The following is a 27,137-nucleotide window of genomic DNA, read 5'->3' on the forward strand; positions in this document are numbered from 1 at the left end:
CCAGATTCTGTTTCTTCGGAAATAAAGGTGTTAATGCTGAGTTTCTGCTGCAGTAACAGCCTCTACTCCCCTGGGAAATCTTTACACTAGATGTTGGAACATTGCTTTGAGGATTTGATTGAGCAGTGTGGTCGGGTTCTGATGTTGGGTGGTCAGTTCTGGATCATTCCAACTCATCCCAAAGGTGATGAACCCATCACTCCAGAGAACACAGTTTCCACTGCTCCACAGCACAATGCTGGGGCTTTCATACCACTCTAGCCCACGCTTGAGTATCCCATTGGTCAGTGCTTTTCTAAGGAGATTCTACAAGCTGTCAGTGCACAAATGAGCAGATGTGCCACATGAAATCAGAAACAAAAAAATGTAATGCCTTTTTAACATGGTGGTGGTAGTATGAGGGAGGACTGATTCAAGGAGGGGGGAGCACTCTGAGAACTTGGGCTGGAGTTCTGGGCAGCTTCTGCCTGTAGCTAGAAGGCCAGACCCCCTCATATCTGTAGCAGGACTGATCTAGAACTGAGGAGCAGGGAGGAGACTTGTGCGAAGACATTGTTACAGGAAAGGTAGGTGAGGATATGAATTTATAGGGCATTAGACGGGAAGAGGAGGGATTTTATCCATGTTCCTCCCCCAAAACATCAGTTATAACAACGTATTTAAATTTCAAATATCGTATTTTAAATATTTCATTTGCAAAGAAAGTAAGAAGATACAAAACTGCAGTAAATGGCAAATTTCTAAGTCAGTGTTACGTTTCACAAATCAACAAGCATACATAATAAAGCGGCTCCAGAAATGCAGCGTTTAATCCAGTGCCTGGGAATCAATGGTCATCAAAAAAGTGGAGGGTATTGATTTGGTGTAAGACACTCCATTCTAGATAAACATACCGAGTCAGAATTGTTCACAATGGTGGTGATAGGAACCAGACGTCCACCTCTAAAAGTTACTACATGAAATGGTTATGAATTCACTGCAAACTATTTCATATTTATCACCATTTCCCATCATCAACATTCCATATAAACTCATAAGACTTGTGTAGCTTCACTGGTGGTTATGGATTGTAAATAAAATGTCTATATTTGTGTTGTAGTCATGGTGACCCCTGGTTCCTATCCCCACCACTGTAAAGACATCTGAACCATTTCACATCAAACCACTCCGAAGGACTGCAGGACATTTATATTACCTTTTAAGGCTGCATGATGTCAAATTGGGAGCCAATCTAGCAGGACATGTGAATGTAAGGCTGGGAAATAGGAGAACATATATTGTTATCATGATAAATTATGCAACAGTACACTACAGTACACTACACAGGTAGCACTACTGGCTTTTTTCCCTCTGTTCCAAATAAATACTGCGACATAGCATGTGTCATGAAAATTATTGGAACTAAAGTATCGTGATATTTTTTTGCCATATCGCCCACCTCCACATGAAAGTGACTCAGATCTGATTTGAAAAGACAAAATAAAATGGGGGAAAAAAACACCTGAACTCCAAACTATTCCACCCGGGAAAACTAGGTAAATGGAAACGTCTGAGGAAATACCCAGACAGTACAAAACGCCTCTGTGACTGACAGAGTTTGACCTCTGACTTGGGCCTAGACACTTAGCCATCCTCTGCCAGGCATGTTTACTCGCCCTGTGCGTGCAATTGATTGCATGCAATTGATATTATATTCAAAATGTCAGAGTTTTTAGATTCCAGGTCCTGCACCACAAGAAGCTCTTAGTAAATGTCATGTCTGACGAAAATAAGTACGGTTAAAAGCATAAATAAGGCATCAGGCAGTATGACGTCCACACAGATGTGTGAATGGAGAGCGAGAGAGAGAATGGGGTGAGAGATGTGGCCGAGACAGCACCAAGAGCAGTAAGCTAACAGCTAACACACTGTGGATAAAACTTTAATCACAACTCACTCACAGCGAAAATGCTGTTTTTTTAATATGGCATTAACATGTGACGCAGCCTAGTTGCCTCAGTCCACAGACCGTTCCTTACCATGGGTTTGATTCGGTCTCTGTCTGCAGTTCACTTGGAGAGCAACACAGCTAATTCAACTCTTTAAAGTGCCCCCTGACTCAGTTCACTGCTAACCAGAATGCTTTTATATGCCTGGCAGGACCAAATGTGGAAATGTAACATTACAGCATGCTTTCCTCTTTCTGTAGTACAGAGATGTCAAACTCAACCACTAAAAGGACCATATTTGGGCTCCCGAGCAGCGCAACCATCTAAGTGTTGGCCCCATCATCGGGAGAACCTGAGCTCGATCCCCGGTGATTTTAGTCATCCATAGCTGGGAGTCCTAGAGAGCACCACCGGCCTCGCTCTCTCTGGGTGGGTAGGATGGCCCTCCCCCTTCTACCCCCCATCATTAGCTGACGTAACAGATCTGGCGGTTGGCGCTTTCCTCCAAGCACATTCGGCTTTCCAATGATGTGTTAGTGGCAGTTCAGAAAGATGCGGCGCTGCTTCACAGATCTCAAGAGGAAGTCAGTGTTAGCCTTCGCCCTCCTACCGTTGATAGTATCGTGTGATTGGGGGAGTCCTAACTGGAGATGACTAAAATTGGAGATAAAATTGGGTAAGCAAAAAAATAATAAATAAATAACAAATAAATAAGGGCCACATTTAAATAACCTCAACAAATCTGTGGATGCCAGATCAACATCTTGCTATGACCTGTACTGGTCACTGCTTATTCAAAATATACCAAAACTGCAACAGCAAAATAGGCACTGAATACTTGAACCGCTCAAAAATAATTTCAAATAAAAACACATTGTTTTATATAAAAACAGACTACAATAGCTACAGATAACCATTAAACCTTGTTCAATGCCTTTAAATCTTATTAAATGCCTATTTGCTTGAATGAGACACTAGGCATCTTTTCTTTTTATGCTGCCCCTAGATTATTGTTGGGGGAAGGGGATTGGAGCTCACATGGTGTGGAAGTGCATGCTGTGGATTGTAGTGCAGCTCGTAGGCCGGATTGGATTTTGTCGCGGGCCTTGTATTTCACACATGAGCTCTAGCAGGTCATCTGCACTGTACTGTCCAAATAATCTGCTTGTTTTAACATCAAACCAGCAGCAGAAAAACACCAAAGCGGATTAAGATTAAGTGACCCTTATTAGTCCCACAACGGTGAAATTTCACCTCCGCATTTAACCCATCCGTGAAGTGAAACACCACATACACTCTAGTGAGCACACACACTCTAGGGGGACTCCGGTCACGAGGCTGGTTCCCTAACCTCCAGCCCTTGACTGCCCAAGTAATCACTGATTTTACTGATAAAATTAAAACTGACAGACCATCCATTTACATTTTACATGTACAGCATTCGGCAGATGCTCTTATCCAGAGCAACTTACAGCTTGATCGTTTTACACAGGCAGGTGAAGGAGAGCAAGGCACTCAAGAAAAGAGTAACGTGTTAATCATTTATCATGATTATAGTTTTTTTTACTTATTTTTATATATATATATATATATATATATACACAGTACTACAGATAAAAAATAAGATAAAAATATAAATGTTGAGAAGGGGGCATGGCCGAGCATCGAATGCGGGACGGAGAAGCCGGTCCGGCTGAACCAGCAGGCTAAGTAATTGATGATGCTCACCTGTGCATTTTTTCTGCCAGCCTGCTTACAGTCATCTCTTTCTTCAGTAGGTGGCAGAGCCCAGAGAGAGAAGGAGGCCCAGTCAAGGCGCGAAGGTGAGCCGACCCGAGCTGAGCCAAGCCGTACCGACGGAAAAGTCCCTCGTGAGTCGGGCCTTGATTTTGCAGGCTGAAAAGCCGATTATTTTCTTGTTTGTGAATAAAAGACTGCTCTCTGCCTGCACCCCTGTGTAACGTGGAGAGAGGTAGTGGACGCATGTGCGGAGGTAAGCGACTTTTATTGAGGGCAAATCCAAAATCAGGGTCATAATGGCCCAGGGTCAATGAGCCAATACGGAGAGATTGTGGGGCAGACATGACAAAACCAGAATACAATCAATAACACAGAGAAACAAAGCATACATCAAACACAGACCAATACATCAAACACAGACCTACAAAGACAAAGTGCAAACACAGGGCTTAAGTAACAAAGGGAAAATGAGGGACAGGTGAAAACAATCAGGGGCGGAGTCACGAAACGAGGGGCAGGACTACAGATGCCAAAACAAACGCACATGGACAGGACTGGGAGGGGCCCAATCGTGACACCCTGCCCCCGGCATCTTTCCTCCCCCCTTTCAGAACCATTACAATAAACTATCCTTCACATAAACTCTAGTCTCAAAAATGAACAATATAAACATAAATAATAAAAAAATCTTTACACTATAAGGATATTTTACCCAAACTGCACATGGAGTATGGATTATATTGCACATGGGTATATTGATGAAAAGGCTACAGTTAGCAGTGCATCGATGGCTATTTAGACGTCTCACCTCAGTCTGGCTTCTTTCTTCTTTTTCTCAAGAAGTAAAAACTCATGGGTAGAGTTTATTTTGGTTTCTTTATGAATCTGTTCGATTACTAAGCTTGGTTGTACTTGTTATTCTATAGATCAGAGGCCGGGCTAGCAGTCAGGACTGGACTGCTGACAGCCGAGCATTTAAGTGAATGCTGGGCCGCAAGAGTGAAAACAAGCTACCTCAAATACTCCAAATCTGTGTGAACCCTTGTGTTTGAAGCAACAGTGCTGAAACAGCCCAAAGCGCTTATGGCATCATCCCATGTTGGATTGGGTTTGGAGTGAATGCTCCAATCAGAATTCCTCTGCTGCTTCTGCCCAACAAAGGAATCCTGATTTACAAAGCCTAGCAGTCTAACTAACCCCTGAGACCCGTCCACACGATGGGCCGGCTCCAGGAGCAAGCTTAGCAGCCACTGGATTAAACAATATGTGACCCGACTGAGAAATGTACGCATATTTTTTCTTCCTTTTTTACATATCAATATCTTCCTCTAACAGGCCGTGAAATCAGTCTGTGAGAATCAGAAAAACACCTGGAGTTGCACAAAAGCAGACAACCCGGCTCCTCAGCGCAGAGATGAAAGTGAGACTCAGTTCGATGGCTCTCTGCATTGTGCGCGTGACAGCCGTGCTCTCGTCTTCTGGTTCAGTTGCGAGTGTTATTACTGCGCCACGCTGACAGCCGCAACACCCGCATCAGACATTCTGACAGGTCGTTACAGAGTTCTGCAGAGAGCACCATCAGTGGCCTCAGATGGGGATCATTTATAAAACCAGAGCACACAAACCCATTGTTCTCCAACACACACAAATGGTCTCCAGCAATCGGCAACAAACCCAAATATTCCCCAAACACTAATAAATCCAAACATTCTCCAAACACTAATAAACCCAAACACTCCCCAAACACTAATAAACCCAAACACTCCCCAAACACTAATAAACCCAAACATTCTCCAAACACTAATAAACCCAAACATTCTCCAAACACTAATAAACCCAAACACTCCCCAAACACTAATAAACCCAAACACTCCCCAAACACTAATAAACCCAAACATTCTCCAAACACTAATAAATCCAAACACAACCCAAACATTCTCCAAACACTAATAAACCAGTTCTCCAAACACTAATAAACCCAAACATTCTCCAAACACTAATAAACCCAAACACTCCTCAAACACTAATAAACCCAAACATTCTCCAAACACTAATAAACCCAAACATTCTCCAAACACTAATAAATTCTAACATTCTCCAAACACTAATAAACCCAAACATTCTCCAAACACTAATAAATCCAAACACAACCCAAACATTCTCCAAACATTAATAAACCAGTTCTCCAAACACTAATAAACCCAAACATTCTCCAAACACTAATAAACCCAAACTCTCACCAAACACTAATAAACCCAAACATTCTCCAAACACTAATAAACCCAAACATTCTCCAAACACTAATAAACCCAAACATTCTCCAAACACTAATAAACCCAAACATTCTCCAAACACTAATAAACCCAAATATTCCCCAAACACTAATAAACCCAAACTCTCCCCAAACACTAATAAACCCAAACATTCTCCAAACACTAATAAATCCAAACAATAAACCCAAACATTCTCCAAACACTAATAAACCAGTTCTCCAAACACTAATAAATCCAAACAATGAACCCAAACATTCTCCAAACACTAATAAACCCAAACTCTCCCCAAACACTAATAAACCCAAACATTCTCCAAACACTAATAAACCCAAACATTCTCCAAACACTAATAAACCCAAACATTCTCCACACACTAATAAACCAGTTCTTCAAACACTAATAAATCCAAACAATGAACCCAAACATTCTACAAACACTAATAAACCCAAACATTCTCCAAACACTAATAAACCCAAACATTTTCCAAACAATAACAAACCCAAACATTCTCTGAACAAACACAAATAAGCCCAAATGTTTGCCCAAACATTCTCAGAACACCAACAAACCCAAACATTCTCTGTACAACAAACTAAAACATTCTACAAACGCCAACAAACCCAAACATTCTCCAAACACTAATAAATTCTAACATTCTCCAAACACTAATAAACCCAAACATTCTCCAAACACTAATAAATCCAAACACAACCCAAACATTCTCCAAACATTAATAAACCAGTTCTCCAAACACTAATAAACCCAAACATTCTCCAAACACTAATAAACCCAAACTCTCACCAAACACTAATAAACCCAAACATTCTCCAAACACTAATAAACCCAAACATTCTCCAAACACTAATAAACCCAAACATTCTCCAAACACTAATAAACCCAAATATTCCCCAAACACTAATAAACCCAAACTCTCCCCAAACACTAATAAACCCAAACATTCTCCAAACACTAATAAATCCAAACAATAAACCCAAACATTCTCCAAACACTAATAAACCAGTTCTCCAAACACTAATAAATCCAAACAATGAACCCAAACATTCTCCAAACACTAATAAACCCAAACTCTCCCCAAACACTAATAAACCCAAACATTCTCCAAACACTAATAAACCCAAACATTCTCCAAACACTAATAAACCCAAACATTCTCCACACACTAATAAACCAGTTCTTCAAACACTAATAAATCCAAACAATGAACCCAAACATTCTACAAACACTAATAAACCCAAACATTCTCCAAACACTAATAAACCCAAACATTTTCCAAACAATAACAAACCCAAACATTCTCTGAACAAACACAAATAAGCCCAAATGTTTGCCCAAACATTCTCAGAACACCAACAAACCCAAACATTCTCTGTACAACAAACTAAAACATTCTACAAACGCCAACAAACCCAAACATTCTCCAAACACTAATAAACCCAAACATTCTCCAAACACTAATAAACCCAAATATTCCCCAAACACTAATAAACCCAAACTCTCCCCAAACACTAATAAACCCAAACATTCTCCAAACACTAATAAATCCAAACAATAAACCCAAACATTCTCCAAACACTAATAAACCAGTTCTCCAAACACTAATAAATCCAAACAATGAACCCAAACATTCTCCAAACACTAATAAACCCAAACTCTCCCCAAACACTAATAAACCCAAACATTCTCCAAACACTAATAAACCCAAACATTCTCCAAACACTAATAAACCCAAACATTCTCCACACACTAATAAACCAGTTCTTCAAACACTAATAAATCCAAACAATGAACCCAAACATTCTACAAACACTAATAAACCCAAACATTCTCCAAACACTAATAAACCCAAACATTTTCCAAACAATAACAAACCCAAACATTCTCTGAACAAACACAAATAAGCCCAAATGTTTGCCCAAACATTCTCAGAACACCAACAAACCCAAACATTCTCTGTACAACAAACTAAAACATTCTACAAACGCCAACAAACCCAAACATTCTCCATACATCAACAAATCTAAAAGTTCTCCAAACACTAACAAACCGCAACCCAAACGTTCTCTGAATAAAACAAAAAATCCAAACATTCTCCCAACACCAACAACCCGAATGCTCTCTGTACACAACACCAACAAACCCAACATTCTCTGAACAAACACCAACAAACCCAACATTCTCCAAACACCAACAAATCCAAACATTCTCCAAACAAACCTAAAAGGTCTCCAAACACTTACAAAGCCAAACACTCTCCATACACCAACAAGCCTAAAAGTTCTCCAACAAATGCCAACCAACCCAAAGATTCTCTAACACCGACAAACCGAAATGCTCTCAGCTGGCTCTCTGTGGCTGATGTAGACACGGTGAGATCATGACTTTATGTGCTCTGACTGCTCAGAAGTGGTGGATGAGATGAAGACTGGAGCCTAAGCAAGTTAAACGTGTGACTAGCAGTGTGTGTTTCAGCTGAATTAAAGGCAGGTTTCTATCTGAGGGGCTTTATGTGAAAAATAACAATTGAATCAAAGCCATATAATCTCATTTGAAGCAAACCTCAAAATCACACGCACCTACTGAACAAACAGACTCAGTAAAGCTATATAAAACACTCACTTGGGCTTATCCGAGGAGATCTGCTGCTCCGGTGTGATGTCAAACACACGTTAGACCAATTTAACCTCAAAAAACAATTACTGTGTTTTATTATCGGTGCCATATTGATATGGACTAACACATTAAAACTATACATGTAGTTTTATCAGGTTTGTAGTGTATCTGAGGATCTTTCAAGGCCAATTTGGGACCTGCAGGCGGGCGTTAGGGATGCCAGCAGACCGCAGCCAGGCCATTCCTGGAGCTGCCAGACGCCTGAACCTGTTCTATCTCCCTGACTGACAGGCAATTTAACCGTCCAGTTCTGCTCAAGTACAGACAGGCCGCACAGAATTAGAGAAAATGTCTGCATGAAACAAACCGCAAATGTCTAAACTAGCAAAACCAAACTAGCAAAATGGTGCTGTGCATCTGTTCATACTTAATAAAACACCTAAGCAAAACATATTTTGAAAGTTAAAAAAAATCCAGTGTTGTTTTAGATTTTTAGCATCATAGTAACTAAGAGCAAGATAGCTAGCTAGCAATCCAGAGTAGTAGGAAAGTGATTTGGAGTGCACCTCCAGCTAAAAAAACGATCATTAGCCAGCTAGCATATCTGAAGCAATCTCCAAAGAGTCTGGAAGGCAGAGCTGGTGTGCTATTTTTGTTGCCCCAAAAAAACTGCTCGTCATAAAAGTGTCAGTTATTCAAATGGCTTTGAAAATTTCTGCATTAGACAGTGATATATTATGACATGTTCTTCATAATACGAAAAAGAGCCAAAACATTCATTAAAAGGCTGCAGGTTATTGTGAAGAGCCTCTGAAAGCTCTTGTCCTCCCTCAGCAGTCCATGGTTGCTTTGTAACAACTAATAAGAATCACAAAAACTGTTTCTCCTGATTATTATTCATAACAACTTAATTAATTGAAACATTGTAAAATTGATCTTATTTATGTTTTCTGCTGTCTTAGAAAAGCAATAATCCACAAGCAGCCATGGGTTACAGTGATTTTATGCCTAATAACACCCTTCCCCCTGACAAAGTCACTGAGCGCGTTTACACGCACTCAGCAATCCCATCAAATTTGTATTTCTGCAGTTATCTGATTATTCAAATGGTCTTGTAAACAGCTCACTCTGATTTCTTAGATTGGGATTTAGGTTTACAAATCTGATTAAGAAATCTGATAAAGAGGCTGGATTTCAGCTCAGTAATCAGATTTCTCAGTGCTGTGAACTCTTACTCTGATTTCTTTTGGATTTCTCAGTCTGAGCATGTGTGAAAACAGACGGCGGTACTGTAAATAAGCGAGCAGCATCGCCGCAAGACGTAGCAAAACATTTTTGGTACAAAACCAAGTACAGACTTCATCTTCTAGATGATATATGTTCATATTTTCAGGTAAAGTGGTGTAATGTTTTTTAAAAAAAGTTTAAGTTTTACGTTACGTTTACGTCGCATTTTGTTCTGTGAGTTTATTGGCTGGTTATAACGCAGAAATCTGATTACTGTCTGACTCATGTAGACCCAGTTTCCCCATTATCTGATTACTCACGTTCATGCAAACACGTTGATTGTATTACTGACAAAATCAGATTTTCTACAGTTATTAAGTGCATGTAAACATACTCACTGTAACGCTTGGCCTCTTGCAGCTAATTGCTTTATGATAATTCCCTCTAATATTCCAAAATCTCTGCAGTTAAATCACCATCTTCACATCAATGTATCTCTGCAATGCATATCTCTGCACTGAATGAAGATGCGATCGAGCTAATCAGCTACACTAGCTTTCACTAACCAGTCGCATTAGCGTTCCCTCGGCTGAACTCTTTAAACGATGATGACTAAGGAGGAGGAAGAAAAGGCTGATGATGATGATGCAGGAGGAGTGCAGCCTTTTGTAAATAGGAAGCTCAACACAAGGCGACTCCCAGGGGCTCCCAAACATGCACACTCACTCATTAGCAACTTCTTAGTGGAGACAAGGGACACGATCGCTCTCTGTGAAGCAGCTCATACAGCGTTCAGAGCTGTGGAAATGGAGTCCATTAATGTTCCTGAGAAAAGTGCCTCAGGCACTCCAGGCCAGCACAAATCCTTCAGCACCACCGTAATCACTTTTCTCTATTTCACCATTTGCTAAGTTAGCATAAAGCCTTCGCTAGTCCCCGACCCATGTGTCACTTCACAGCCTGTCTGAACACTGAAATGCTCACAGAGCAGCCCAGAGCTATTTAACCTTACATTAATGTGGTACAGAGAGTCAAGAGGACTGAGCTATCCAGGGATTTCAACATTCAGTGCTAGAACTTCTAACTAAAATCTACTTTTGGCTTCTTAGCATCAGCCAGTAAGGCTTTCATACCCAATGTATGACACATTTAGTGTAAAATCCCAATATGTATTAGTTAAAAAAGCAATCAAATCAATGTGTTTCTCTCTCCAAATACTTTGTCAAGTACTAGAGCTCATTCAAGTTGTGCAAGTCTACCCAAGTCTACCCAGCTACCCAAGTTTTGTTCTTATGTGTAGTTAGGGCTGGGCGATAAAATGCTAATGATAATTATCACGATATAACTTTTCTTGTTCAATATAATGTTCAACATAATAGAGCATTCTCACACTTCCACGTTCTAACAACAGCCCTGCTTTCACCAGGAGAGGGCGCACTTCCGAGTGTTTCGGCATGACTGGAGGGAGGGCGACGAGTAGAATATCACGTCTGATCGTCACAACTACAGCACTGTTACAGCGCTCAGTCATATTTTGGTATATTTTAGCACTTGTAACCAGACAGCTGAGTGGTTGTCACCAGAAAGCTAAAAATAATTTGTTTATTATGACTATTACAAAAACTGCGACTGATCACTCAGGACCAAAAATCAGCCTTCAAAGTTTCAAGAAATAATAATTTGACACTTATTGCAATATGAATTGATATCGACTGATATGAATTTTGTTTATCGTGATAAGATTTTTGGCCATATCCCTGAGCTCTATGTGCAGTCATCTGAACCTAAAAGTTAGGTTCTAGTATTTTTAGTATTTGTAATATACCAGGTAAACAAAGAAAAAAAAAAATCACATATAAAGCCAGCTTGATTTTGCATTTTACTGTCTCCCTTCACCTTTGCTGTCTTTAACCTCTATTCTTTTTTAGAATTAACTGGTTAAATCACAGGTGAAGCAAACACACACATGTTCATGCAACTCCTGCTGGTGTGGGTTTCCTCTCTCTCAACTAATCTAATCTAAACCACACTCAGACTTCATCTCCCAGAACCCTCTTGGAGACCACCTAATGCCTGACCTTCCCTCACGCTCCAATCAGCACTCTCCCTCACCGGAATACTAAATCTGTTCACCTGTGTTGTATGTCCTATGATCGTCTTAGTTTACTTTATAAGCCTGTGCTTTAGCATAGAAAAGTTTTGAGGTATTGCATCACTGTTTGATCTACGGAACGTTCTCTTGCTTGTTTGATCCCCGTTTATGGCCATTGTTTTCTGTTTGCTCGACCCTTTGGATTGTTTGTCTCTTCGTGATATCACAGTTTGTGAACTTTTTGCCTACTTTTACATCTCTGCCTTTTTGCCTGACCCTTTTTGGACTGTTTGCCTATTGTTATATTTGTCTTTTTGTACTTGCTGTGTTTCCTGCATTTTACCTACACTTCTTTTGTGACCATGAACTTGGACCTTGATTTCATCAATAAAGCCTTATTTGATCTTTTAGCCTGCGAGCCTTCTGGCAAGTTACAGTCATATTCAATGTTTCAAACTACCTTTATGATTAGACGAAGATAACCCTAGTAAACACACAATGCCGTTTTTAAACGATAATTTCGTTTATTGGAAAAATGCTGTTCAGTTTAGTAAATCAAGCAGTTAACCAAATTCAATTGACTACTGGGTTCAATTTCACCGGCCTCACCCAGACAGGATTTTTGCCACCGCTGTGTCTGATCCGCTTGCACCAGCATAACACATGCTAACACACCACCACACCACCACCACGTCAGAGTCACTACAGAATGACCCACCACCCAAATAATACCTGCTCTTTGGGGGTCCTGACCACTGAAAAACAGGGTAAACAAAGTATGCAGAGAAACAGATGAACAGTCTGTAACTGTAGAACTACAAAGTGAAAGTCAGTGGAGCTGATAAGATGGAAAATGAGTGTAGAAACAAGGACGGATACTTAATAATCAAAACTCAGTGTACTCTACTGGGGCATTACACGCAATCGAAGGAAACACGAATGGAGAGATGAACTGGGAGATACTAGAGCAGAATTTTATCTCACCGGCCAGGAAAGAAGAGAAGATGGACATTTCATCAAGTCATCGACCTCAAAACATTCAGCTAAAACAACTCACCATGGTGCTTGTATGAGTTCCAAAGTACTACTATTATAAAATCCTGATGTCTTTTTCCCCTATCAATTAATTTTTTAAATCTACTTAGTTTATGCTTCTGAACAAATACATTGTATACATGCACTGGGAGTATATTAAATAACAAAGAACAAGGTGTCTGAATACTCGTTTCCCCTCACTGTTTATCTTTCACTAATTTGACGAATAGTAAAATCGCTGTGTCTCAGCTCACACGGCATCTGGGTGTTCGTTGCATGGGCAAAAAAAAACAGGCAGCAGCTTCAGGTTCACCACCCTAACCACGAGAAACACACGCCTCGCTACAAGCCTCCAGCAAACTAGCCATGTAGCTTTAACAGACTGCTCAGGTATTAAATATTGATTTTAAGGGTACTCATGTAGTGTGACTCAGTCATGAATAAGTTACGTAGCAGCCGCTGTTGTCTGAGGATGATGATGCCACAGTAACACTAAAGCTTTGGATATTTGGCCCATGTCTTCATGTGCATCATTTGTATGACCGATACATAATGAATGCATGTAACTTTCCCAAGATTTCAGAAACATTCCAAATGCTTTATAATGATACGTCCCAGAGTAATACATCATACAAGAAATCAGTGTTAACATTCATTGGATTTAACTTCATAAACTGCAGCACACTTTCTAGATAATAATAACTTGACCTGACACTCAAGACCACCTAACATCACCTCCTTCTGCTGCAGCTGCATGATTTTATCTATTCAGATCCATTTAGAGGCAATGTTTTCTCACTTTTTAGATAATTTATTCATATCTCAAACCCCAGCTGTGTAAACCTCCCAGTGCAGTTGTGCATATTCTCACCAGAATTTAATTTACTTGAAATACAAGCAAATTTTACATGCATTAGCATTTGCACATGTATCCACACGCCAACAAGAAGCCTGAGAGATGTGCAGGGCTGGGTTTTGGGACAGTGGCCTGGAGTTTTATAAGGAATTTTGGTGCCCTTGTCATGAAAATAAAATGTTAAATTGTAATAAACTACATTTTTGCTATAGAACAACTAATACTCATGTCATATTCAAAATAAAAACAAATTCTCAAACCTTGCCATGACAACGGCCCCCCATGTCCACTTGCAGATTGTAGACTTAAGGGCTGTTGAACTTAAGTGACATTTGCATCATTCCCAAGCAATGGATTATCATTTATCTGTTCTATGTATTTGTACTTGAGTTATATTACTGTGTGTCCAACACTAGAGTTTACATATGAGAAAATACACTCTATGTCCAAAGTATGTGGACACCTGAACATCATACCTACATGAGCTTGTTGGGCATCCCATTCCGAAACCATGGGCTTTAATTTGGAGTTCCCCCTTTGCGGCTAGAACAGCCTCCACTCTTCTGGAAAGCTTTACAAAAGATTTTGGAGAGTGTCTGAATGGGCATAAATTCCCACAGTCAAAATAGCATCTGATCTTGGACAAGAGGGCCTGGCTCGCAATTGCATTCTAGTTCACTGGTCACTGGAGTACCTCCACACCAAACTGGTCACTCCATGTCTTTATGGAACTGCTTTGTGCGCCGGGGCTCAGTCAGAACAGGAAAGGCTCTTCCCCAGACTGCTGTCAATTGTGTAAAATGTCTTTGTGCTGTAGCATCAACATCACCCTTCACCCAAACTTTGAAGAACAGCCCCAGCCCATTATTCCTCCTCCACCAAACTTCACTGTTGGCACTGGGCATTTCGGTAGGTAGCATCTCCTGGCATCCACCAAACTGAGATTCATCATCAGATTGACAGATGTGTGGTTCATCACTCCAGAGAACACGTTTCCACTACTCCAGAGTCCAGTGGCAGCACTTTTACTCCACTCCAGCCAACGCTTGGCATTGCGCATAGTAATCTTAGGCTTGTGTGGAGCTGCTCAGACATGGAGACTCATTTCATGAAGTTCCTAATGTACAGTTTTTGCCCTGTTGTTGCTTCTAGAGGCAGTTTAGAACTCTGTAGTGAGTGATCCAACAGGGAATTGGCGATTTTCTACACACTTCAACACTTGGCGGCCCTACTCTGTGAGTTTGCATGGTCTACCACTTTGTGGCTGAGTATAATATTAATGTTACTACTACCAATACTACTATGATAACAATAATATTAATAATAATAATCATATTAAGCCCTTTGTTGTTGTTATATACAAACATGTAGTAGCAAGAACCACCTGGAAAAAAAACATACATTTTTGTATATTATTTGATCCAAACATTTAGCTGCATGCAAAATTTTGAACACCCCAAGTCAGATTACAACTATTTGTTGATTTTCTTGATTTTCTAAGTGAAAAGTTAACACATCCTCTACAGAGAATACACTGAAATATGGAATTTTCTGCTACATTTTAGTGCACAATTTATTTTTAATATATGTGTTTAATATATAAGAAATAACCTTAATACTGAAAATGTGCATAACATTTGCACCTTTTACGTTTTAAAATTTTCCCCCAGTCTGTTAAATTTGGTAAATAAACAGTAATCATGTATTAAAATGTGCGCTAGTGTGTCTCATGGTACTTGACTAGGGGTGGACAAACATTTGCACATACATTTGCACTCATTTTAAATTTGATTTTGAAATGTTAATGTAGTTTTCTTGTTCAGGTTTTTTCTCTAGAACTCTTCTGTAACTGCTGTTAATAAAAATAATAATAATATTAATAATAAGGCATCAGCACTAAACAGCAACACTGTCCAATCCTGATGTTTATGCTACAACACTGAAGCACAGATGAGCAGTAGTCTATACTTGCTATGCTCTTAATAACTGTCTCTTTTCAAGTGAGTTATAGTTCCTGTTTTTTTACACCTCAGATCATTTTCCTTTCACTTTTGCTTTAAAAATACAGTAAACAGACTCCAGGCAACAGAAAAGTTTGGGCAAAGTTATTATGCTTGATTGCAATTAAGCCGTTTGAGTAGTGATTTTTCTGCTTTGAGTTTCTATAACTCTCAGCATGCATTCAGAATGTAATGGATAATTACTGTCAGAGCTGATTAGAACCCATCATCACATCATAAATTGATCTATTATGTGACATTTTAAGCACAGCAGCCAGACGGTTCTCATAATAAAGCAGTGAACGGAGAAACTCTGATTTAACTCCTAGTTCACTCCATCTCACTTAAACATTCCCAAGTGGCCGAAACGCTGAGGTTTCGGGGGATTATGGAGTTGAATAAAAGGCAATGGGAAAGTGATGTAATGACTCAGACAGGAGGGAGAAAGCCAGAGGAGAGAGAAGGGAGTCTTAAAAACACAAAAAGTCTATAAAGTGGGGGTGTAGTCAAACAATACGATAGCAAACATAAGAAGTGTCTGAGTATGCGCCTTGGGTTCATATATTAAAGGGCCCACAGCATGAAAACTGAACTTTTTGGTACATAAATATTGGTGACAATTAAACCAAAAAACAGAAATACTAATTGTTGGTACTAAAACCCAGAGAAAGCTGCTTAATGAGAAAGTTTAGCTTCATCTACCAAACCTGCAGTAGAAACCTGGGTGTGATCTTAGACTCTGAGCTCTGTTTTATCTGTATGTAAACACAGTCACTGAAGCAGCTTTTGATCGTGAGAAAGTCACTAAATTTCAGCCTTTTCTCTCTCAAAGTGACGCAGAGAAACTTGTTGCTGTGTTTGTTCAGCAGAGTTGATCACTGTAATGGTCTTCTTACTGGAGAAAACAGACCATCCTCTAGAACCCATACAGACCACCGTAGCACGAATCCTTCACAGTACCAACACAGTGCTCATATCACCCCCCTTTACACACTGCACTGACTGCCTGGATCTTTCGGAGAGTTTAAAGCTCAGCTGCTGGTTTTTAAAGCTCTAAATGACCTTGCAGCTTTTGAATGTCTGTTTATGATCTTAGATCTGCAGATGCTGACCTTCAAACACCTTCAGTAAAACACAGAAAACATGGAGAGACTCTTTCAATTATTCTGCTCCTAAACTGTGGAGCTCAGTTGAGCTTTTATTAGACAGTCGAGCTCAGAGCTCACTTTTAATAAACATCTGAAGACGCAGCTCTTTAACTCAGCGCTTCAGTAGAACGCAAAGGCTCATGGTGTTTATTTTTTTATCTGACCTGTGTTATTTTCTTATATGATTCGAAATTAATACATACATATTTTTTAATTTATTAATTATATATTTTTTAAAGTTTCCATATATGGAGTTGCAGAAGCAGCTCACGTTGAACTGATTGTTTTTGTGATATCACAAACATAGCCTACAGCAGTTTAACCAAACCATCCACACTGAAGTTATAAACAATGTTTCAGCTTCAACTACTTACCAATAGGACAGAGTAGAGGCAGCCAATCAGAACCAAGCTCATTTACATATATCAGCCTCAAAGGCAACGTAACAAAAACAGCCTGTTTGATTTAAGGGCTAAAGAGAGCAAATGTAGACATGACTTATTTTAAAGGTCTTAATCTGAAGTCACTTCAATGCAATATTGCAGTATTTCCAGTGTTTCCCACCAGAAACGGTTCAGAACCAGTTAAAGGACACTTACATATTTAAAGGGCAAGTCCACCAATTTTTCATAATTCCTCCATAATTCAATGGTTGAGATGTGAACAGTGATTCAGAGTGGTCTGGTGTGAAATGGTTCAGATGTCTTTACAGCGGTGGTGATAGAAACCAAGTTTTCTTTGGGGACTATTTTGCCTCATGACACCCTGCAAATACCTGTCAGCCATGATGATTCTTCAAGGGTACTTCAGTGAAGAGAATGGTTCTATATAGAACCATAAACATAAAGAATGAAATGCTTCTTCAGATTGATGGAGAGTGTGCTATATATGGCTGTATATAGAACCTTTTTTAAAAAGGGATCTTCTATTGTATAAGTTATATAACAATAACAAAATCCTTTTTGTGATTATATAGAACCACTGTCTCTACTAAAGAACCCTTTTTTACTAAAAGAATCATCCTTTCTTAAGACTGTGTAAGGTTTGTGCCACTATCATAAAACAGTGTCTCCGCCATCAGGCAGTGAATTCATAACATATCATGTAGTAACTTTCTGTGAGGAGCTTTTAGAGGTGGACGTCTGGTTCCTATCACCACCACTGTGAACAATTCTGACTCTGTCTGAATTGTCTGAAATCAGCAGAATTTCACGTTGAAGGTAAAAAAAAGCCCAGTCCGTGAAAACAGACTCACCTCTAGCCACTGGCCATGTGACTGCATCTTAATGACCACGCAGGGATCAGGCTTGGACAGGGCGTCGCGGTCAGAAATGCCCTTACAGACCACACGCAGCTCTACTTTGGTCAGGCAGGGGCTGCTGAACAGGCCCAGGGAGGTGGCGGCCGACTCGTAGATGTCGCTCATTTTCTCTTCTCCGCTAATGCTGAGAAAGAGAGAAGAGAAATATTAATGAATTATGAGATTCAGAAATCATTTTTTTCCACCCTCACCCCCGATACAGTCAATCAGCCAAGACATGTTCAGTGTGTGAAGTTTGCTTCTTTAGTTTCTGCACTATAGCTACGAGGCTAATGTTGCTAGTACAGAATAGAACAGAATTCAGAACCATTAGCCAACTGTGTTGCCAGAGGAATTAGACCTATCCGTGCAGTGCCACCCGCCCCCCTCACACACACACCCACAAGGGGGCAGTGAGCACACTTGCCCAGAGCAGTGGGCAGCCCTATCCCCGAGGCCCAGGGAGAAGTTGGGTGCTAGATGCCTTACTCAAGAGCACTTCAGTCACGTGCTGTTGGCCAAGAGGATTGAACCAGCGACCTTCCGGTCACAAGGCTGGCTCCTTCACCTCCAGCCCACGACTGCTCCCAAGTTACTCCACCAATTAGCATATCACTGTTGTCGGAACAAAACCTTGTATCACCAAAATGGTAACTTTACATGAGAAGGAAAAAACCTACTTTACTTGTAACGTAAGTCAATGCAACCAGACTTTTTTCCAAGTCATTTTGAGCCATGTCTTTTGGTCAGCTCGTCGTAAAATTTGCAAACAATGTAAAGGGCAGTAGGCATTTTCAAATTATGTCAAAAACTGAAAAATGTCAAAAATGGAGATTTTTTTTCCGACAACAGCGATATGCAGATATGCAATTAACATGTGCAAATAGACTCATTTAGAACAGACTGACACTGTACGACACGCTGTTATCCATACATGGACAAAAGTAAGTCACACAGCTAAAAACAACCATCTTAAATGGCCATATCAAAAGTGAATTTCCTTTTTTTTGACAGTTTTTTTTGCACATGAAGCCATTGTAAAATCCACAATACACACACAGATATGAACACCTCACAACGTGTACCAGTGCACCACGGCACAAAAAAACCACTGGGTGAAAAACCCTTGTGCTGTTGAATGAAAAAATCTGTGACTCTCATGCTGCTCACGAGGGCCACCGAGTGTACTGATGAAGTAAGAACCCGTTTTTTGTTTAAAAAAACAGCTTTTTAAAAGCTGTTTAAAAGCTGACAGCTTATGATCTTAACTAGAACCAGGCTGGACAGACAATTAACAGGCTAAAATATAGCAAGCATGCTTAACACTATCATTAATATCACAGGCTTGAATTGAAGTATTTACGGTTAGATTAACTGTAAAATGGCAGTATAAAAGTTTAAAAAATGTCATTTGAATGTCTTACACACTTAAAATGTCCACGTTTCAGTCAGAAGTCACGTCAAACCCAGACTGAATTCCAAACATCTCTGTACTCCCTAAGTAGTGTTCTAGCTATGAAAATTTTGAAATTCTAGTTGAATAGTGCATCATTTATCATGTGTTGATGTGTCTGAATCCCAAATGACTATTTCTAAGCTGTATTTTGCTCTGTTGGGCTGCAGGATCCAGTATTTAAACTCCTACGTAGTGAACTATGTAGGGAGCAGGGAGCCGTTTGAGATTCAGCCCCAGTATGAGAAGACGGTGCCACTGGATTGCTGCTAAATAAGTCTCGCGGTGCTAATTGAGTGACTAAAAAGTACTTATAAAGCGAAGGTTTCTGCATTAAACAGTGCTGTGTTATCATATACTCACTGTTATACGACAAAAAAATAAAAAGTTCATGAAATGACCAAGTGTACAGTGATGTGTGAATATTCTCCTCATTCAGCGATACATGATTGCTTGGCAATGATACTGTACTCTAAAGAAACTACATTTCTTGGCAGAATATTTGTTTATGTTGAGTAAAATTTATAATAACTCAAATTTTTTATCTGAGAAATTGTGTAGTTTATCATATTTTATGTTGTCTGCCGTTTTCTAAAAGCAATAAGCCACTTGAGGCCGTGTGCTACAGTGATTTTATCACAGTGCTTTACATCGTGCCTAATAACACCCCTCCCGTGGTAAAATCACAACAAGGCAGTAACGCTTCATTAAAAACTACTGCTCACTATTCAACCCAGACGGAAACTAAGCTGCAGAAACAGTCCCTTTTGAATTAACTGTATCTGTGACGTCACAAGAACCAACTCATTTACCTACTCAGCCTACAGCAGTTTAGCTCCTCCCATTCATGCTAAACTTCTAGAGTGTTTCAGTTCTGAGAGCTTTTTAAATGATGCATTTATACAACAGTTAGTTCCGGCCATGCAAGCTGATTGGTTGTGAAGCGTTCTAACGATGCTGTTATTTCATCATAACATCACAGGTTTTTCACAAACACTGTATCACTCCACTGAGACGCTGTTGCTAAGCAACAACTTTGACAGCTGTAGGAGACGCCCAAGCCATCTGAACGTTTTTACTTCTTACTTACGGGTCACTTTTAAGATCACATTTGACCAACAGTCGATTTGGTCAGTCTCTGAAGAAGAGACGACACTAAATTCCTAAACTGTCATCACCACTGAGCAGCTTTTCAGTCGGCAGCTGTGACAACCTGGAATCAGCCAGAAATGAACCCAGTACCATTTACCACTCTCAGGTTCGATTGCTTATATATCATATACCTCTAATGCCTACAGCAGTTTAGCGCCACCCACGCACATTGAGGTTATAAGGAGTGTGTCAGCTTGGACGGAGTTCTGGATAGATAGGATGGAATGTGGGGCAGCCAATCAGAACAGAGCTCATTTACATAAACCATTCTTAAGAACAACAGCCCGTTTAATTCTAAGGGTTAAAGCCAGCCTGGAAAATGGTCATGAGAAATGAATTATGACTGTTTTTGGTATATAACACAAATAAACCTCAAGGGGAAAAAAATCAAATACAACAGAAATGTAGGATATTGACCCTTTAAAGACTGAATTTCTTCTGTACTTTGTTCAGTTTAATAAATTATGGAAGACATAGTGTTGTTTCTTATATGACTGTAAAAATGGCCCAATATAATAAGAGGCTTCAGCGATAAAAACTGACATGAAAACTACAAACAATGTTTCTTTTTTTTCACACACAAACGAGTATATGACTGTTTTTGCTGCTTTAATAAAGCATGTTTCAGGAATCCGGCACAGTGATGCAACTCAGAGGCGGCGTTACATAACACAGAGCAGAGGAAACTTTATATTAAAGTGAGGAAAAAAGAGAGAAATAAGCAGCGCAGTGACGAACACTTTCACACAATTTTCTCCTTGCAGCAACCTGAAGGCAGCGCACTTCCCCTCCGGAGACTCGGCGAAGACCCCCGAGAGGTGCAGACAACGTGTCACAATCAAACGCTCCGTCTGCGAGGAGGACTAACTGAATTTAGATGGAAGACTGAAGAAAATATAAGCTGAAGGAACAAAATCAATCAAACTGCAGAAAAAAAAAGAAAAAAGAGAGAGAGAGAGAGAGAGAGAGAGAGAGAGAGAGAGAGAGAGAGAGAGAGAGATAGAGAGAGAGGAGGCAGATAGAGAGAGAGAGAGGAAGAGAGAGAGTGGGGGGAGAGAGAGAGAGAGAGAGAGAGAGATCGAGAGAGAGGAGGCAGAGAGAGATAGAGAGAGAGAGAGTGAGGGGGAGAGGGGGAAGAGAGAGAGGCAGAGAGAGAGGAGGCAGAGAGAAAGAGAGAGAGAGGGAGAGAGAGAGATAGAGAGAGAGGAGGCAGAGAGAGATAGAGAGAAAAAGAGGCAGAGAGAGAGAGGCAGAGAGAGAGGAGACAGAGAGAAAGAGAGAGAGAGGAAGAGAGAGACGGCCAAACAGAGAGAAAAGAAATTCATTGCTTGATTTATGTTTGAATGCTTGTATCTGAAATATACTTCAATCTACGATAATGAATGTTTATTAGATGAATGATTGGTTTGTAAAACAGTAATGAAGTAAAACAGGAATAAAGAGCAAGTGGCTGCAAAAAGACCTTCAACAAAACAGAGTGGATTGAAGATGTTAATTAACTGAAAAGACTCACTTTCATGATGAGATTTAAAGCTGATTTTTCATGAAACATGAGGAAAAACATCTATTACACACTTTTGAAATCCAAAGAATAACTATTTTGCATGATAGTCCACACAGCTACTGAATAATATCTCTGGTAGTTGCTAGGATGTTGCTAGGTTGGAACTATGGTACCTCTGGTGGTTGCTAGGGTGTTGCCAGGTGGTTGCTGGGTTGATGCGAGTTTGGGGCTATGGTACCTCTGGTAGTTGCTAGATGTTGCCAGGTGGTTGCTAGGTTGACGCTATGTTGAAACTACGCTACTTCTGGTATTGATAGGGTGCTGCCAGGTTAGCATAGTTGCTATGGTATTCCAGGTGGTTGCAAGGATGTTGCTAGGTTGTGGCTATGGTACCTCTGGTAGTTCCTAAGGTGTTACCAGGTGGTTGCTATGGTACTCCACGTGGTCACTAGGATGTTGATAGGTTGAGGCTATGATACCGCTGGTGGTTGTTAGGTTGATGCTAGGTTGGGGCTATGGTATTCCAAGTGCTTGCTAGGGTGTTGCCAGGTGGTTGCTATGATATTGCTGGGTTGGGCTGGTGGTTGTTATGGTGTTCCAGGAGGCTGTTATTGTATCACAACAGTGTGTTGCTAACACTGATGATGCAGTGAATTAGGCTACATTTAAAAAGCAGGTAAAAGTGGCCCAAATCTGATTTTCTCACCAAATCCAATTTTTTTGTTTGGCTATTCGCATTATCTTTTAAATGTGATCTGTATGTCACATCAGTCTGAACAGATCAGCTCCTGAGCTGACCAGCATGAGCAAAAGAACAGAGCTACACGTGCCCCATCCAGAGGTAAACAGTCATGATGGCCAGTGAACACCAGTAGCTCCTAGACGGTTCAGTTTTGTCTTCGCCAGCATCACAGGAGCGACTATAAAGTTCCAGTAGTTGACAGCTGGACTCATCAACCACAATGTGTTCGAGTTCGCCATAGAAAGGGCACGTTATTCTGCCATGGCCACTTCTTTGGGTTCTTTGATTCTTTAAACTTTTCTCTGACGCTGTAGCTTCAGTCTTTTCCGGCCGCGTTCGTATGGTTCAGATGTTGAAAACCTCTTCGTACATGGATCGGCTGCAATGAGTCGCCTCAAACTTTTGGTACAGAAACATCAGCCTAAATGTTTATTGTCTCAGCAGCGCAAAATTATGACAAATGTCGAGTTGGACTGACATAAAAGTCACATGAATTCAAATCTGGCTGTTCAGACTGAGTCGCATTGCCGCAGATCGGATATGAATCGGATTTCAGTACCACGTATGAAAGCGTCCCAAAATGGAATTGAAAATGTCAGATTCAATGCATTTTTTGCCATTCACACTGACACACAGACACACATCTGTGTCACATACGGAGAAAAAAAATCTGATTTGGGCCACTTTTACCTGCTGTGTAAACGTACCCTTAGTGTGTTGCCAATGTACTGCATCATCATGATTCAAGTGGGGGGCACAAAACTTTCCCAATAAAGTTCTGCCAGTCATTCCTATAGGAAAAAATATTAAACTATAAAACTATTAATCTGTACAAATATGGCAGATCAACATGCTGTACACAAGCCTGCAACACAATAAGTTCATACAAGTCAGAGTTGACATCTCAAAAACTGTGGAACCAGTTAGAAAACAAAAATGTGGAAGACAATGAAAAACAATATCACCACTAATAAGCATATACACATCCATTTAGAACGGTCTCTGATAATAAAGTCAGCAAACTCGGTCGTGTTTTCCGTGAACAGACGCTCAGCTCGTTTATCAGGAGAGAAATGAGTTCATCATGTGACAGAAACGTGTGGAATTGATTCAGTGGCTGATTTACGTTGGCTGTATTGTTTGTCATCTCAATCAGTGTACCGCTCACTCCGGGACAGCTCCGGCTCAATCAGACCCCCCACTACCACCCCCCACCGCTTCATCACCATCCATCAGCCCTCTGACAGCTGACACAGACATATATTACACAATCCATACTGACGAAAACAGAGGACAGAGCAGCTCACACAGCTCACGTAGCGTCTGCCAGGAACATGAAAAAGCACCTGAAGGTGGAGTTTCACCTGCATTCATTTTATCACCATCACTTACAATAACAGGCCACTGAAGTCGTGCGTCATTCTGTTCGTGTTACGCCCATATTAGGAAGTACGTGTCTAAGCTCAATCTCTCTATGGCTGAAATGAATGGGTTTTTTTAAAAAATCACCTCTATTGCACCCTGTGGTGAATAAATGTTCAGAATTCAGTGGGTCTCAGATTACAGGCAAATCGGATTTATTTCCCAAATCAGAGCTTTTGAGATGACTGTCACTGTTATTCACAAGTGATCAGATTTGTCTATCCACAGTGTAACTAGGTAGCTACGCTCGTGACATGGATACCAAATGTGGACGCAGGAGAGACAGAGGAGCATCAATTCGCCCTCCATAATCATGAATCTTTGGAGCTCTTCTTCAATCCCAGCACCTCCGTCACTCTGGATTTGACATCGTCGTTGTTTGTCATGTTAAAAGTGATTTAAAGGACAGTTTGAGATCCGATTAGAGCGTCCAGGGAGTCTAGACTGAGACATATCTGTAAAACTCTGATTGGAATCACATTTCCAGACCACTTCCGAATTTTCGCTGTCCAGACTAGCAAAAATCAATCTGGATACAAACTGGATATGACGAAAATCAGATCTAGGCTGTCAGTCTGAACAAGGCCTTAGATTAAAACTCTGCATCAATAAAATACTACCAGCATTAAAACTACAAAGCTGAAGTCTTAACATCATTATTCACCAGCTTCTTGTTCAAATTTTTTCTGTTCCATCTTAATGATAGTCCACACAGCTACTGAATATCTCTGGTGGTTGCTATGGTATTCCAGGTGGTCGCTAGAATGTTGCTAGGTCGAGGCTATGCTACCTCTGGACGTTGCTAGGGTGTTGCCAGGTGGTTGCTAGGTTGATGCTTGGTTGGGGCTATGCTACTTCTGGTCATTGCTAGAGTGTTGCCATGTGGTTGCTATGGTATTCCAGGTGGTTGCTATGGTACCTAATGCTGGTTGCTAGGGTGTTGCCAGGTGGTTGCTATGGTATAAGTCTTAGCATCTTATTCACCAGCTTCTTGTTTGAATTTTCCTGTTCCACCTTAAATGTTGCAGCAGTTATTATTAGAATGTCTCAGGTTACCAGAATGTAACTTCTGCGCCATTTAAGGTGGAACAGGAAAATTCCAACAAGAAGCTGGTGAGGGTCCTTATCAGAAAATAGTACCAGCATTAAAAGAATAGCTACAATATTTTGATAGCCTAAATCAGCTTATTGGAGGTAAGTAGTGATGCTAAGGTGAGTCTGTACTGAATTAACATTAAAAACACAATAAAACATTTATGTTAACACTGAATTCACTGCACTGATATGTGCTTGCTCGGTAGGATGGCTTGATGGCTGTTGCACTTCTTTGTGGTTTGTCTTCTTCAAGGAGCAGAACAGCATTACTGTGGTCAATCTGGTCTTGTTGAGCAGAGTAGCCTGAGTGCAGGTCAGCTTGCAGGGCTAAGTTACCACACTGGCAAAGCCAGTCTAATGGCATCAATTCAGTGCACAGTAGCATTAGCTGACATGGAGCAGTGTTTGTGTTTTGACTCTTTAACAACCTCAAAATTGAGAGGATCCAGTGACGTTTGAGAGAAAAACATTCAAAATGTTCAAAGCAAATCAGCTTTGGCAAATTTCAAAAACTCCATTAATTTTTCTCACCAAGAAATTCCTTTTAGACCCAGGAATTACTTATATGGGCATAATGGTATGGCAACAACTGAAGAACGACAACATGACTTCAGTGGTCTGTACTCAATAGGTTATGCATTATTGGGCAAAACAAAATTCTCAGGTTCTGGTTACTGTTTTTATTGTCTGTATCTTAAGAACAGTCACTGTAAAATTCCTACATACAAGGTCAAACACATGATAATGTCTGTTACAAGTGAGTTTTAATCTGAAAGTCAGAAAATGTTCATGTGCAGCAATATTATCTTAGTGCTAACGTACTATTAGAAATCGGTGCTAGAAATTAACATTATTGTAGAAGCAGGATTTTTCTGCGTGGTATAAGATTCACCCCGTGTGTGTGTGTGTGTGTGTGTTTGATCGCCGAACGCTGAGTGGCTGCCGTGCAGAAGCAGACGTGTTAACAGTCCTCCAAGCGCTGCGGGTGTTTATGTGTGAAAATGTTTTGCCTGCCAGTTTCCCTCCTATTCCCCTGCTCACACTTCTAAATATATCACTGAGATACCATACAGTATGCCTGACACACAGCAAAAATAAATAAACAAACAACTCCCCGAGCGTTCATCTATTGCTGAAATACAGTACGAGTCCAGATCCTGTACAAATAAACTTACAATACAGTACAGAGAGGGGGAGAGAGAGAGAGTGCAGAGAGGGGGCTGTATTACAGAAACTTCCTCTATTTTTGTCATTTTTCACAAATTCATATTACACAAGCAGATCTTAATATAAGAATTTTACCTGATCTTACAGCTTCTTATCTCAAGTTAGAATATCATCACTTGCTCAATCGAAGTCAATCAACTGTCATGTCAGTTGCTTAGCAACCGATACTCACACACAACTGAAACATGAACACGTCATCAAAATGTTAAAAATTTGAGCTGCTGTTACCAATGTTAAAAACTTCAACCAAAGTGTGCTAAACTGTAAGTAGTGAATGCTGTGAGAACGCTCCCTGCTGTTTATCAGACCATT

At 40.3% G+C, this 27,137-nt stretch overlaps 1 protein-coding gene across 1 annotated transcript in view; it reads right to left on the minus strand.

The window, feature by feature from the left end:
- cpne4a (copine IVa) overlaps window positions 1-27,137 on the minus strand; it is a 149,276-nt gene that overhangs the window by 96,706 nt on the left and 25,433 nt on the right. The window contains exon 2 of the mRNA XM_037534248.1: window positions 18,186-18,375. Within this exon, the coding sequence (XP_037390145.1) occupies window positions 18,186-18,356 (171 nt within the window). The 5' untranslated portion in view covers window positions 18,357-18,375. The remainder of the gene's footprint in view (window positions 1-18,185; window positions 18,376-27,137) is intronic.

Source organism: Pygocentrus nattereri, chromosome 24 (genome assembly GCF_015220715.1).
Source record: "Pygocentrus nattereri isolate fPygNat1 chromosome 24, fPygNat1.pri, whole genome shotgun sequence".
Lineage (NCBI taxonomy): Eukaryota > Metazoa > Chordata > Actinopteri > Characiformes > Serrasalmidae > Pygocentrus > Pygocentrus nattereri.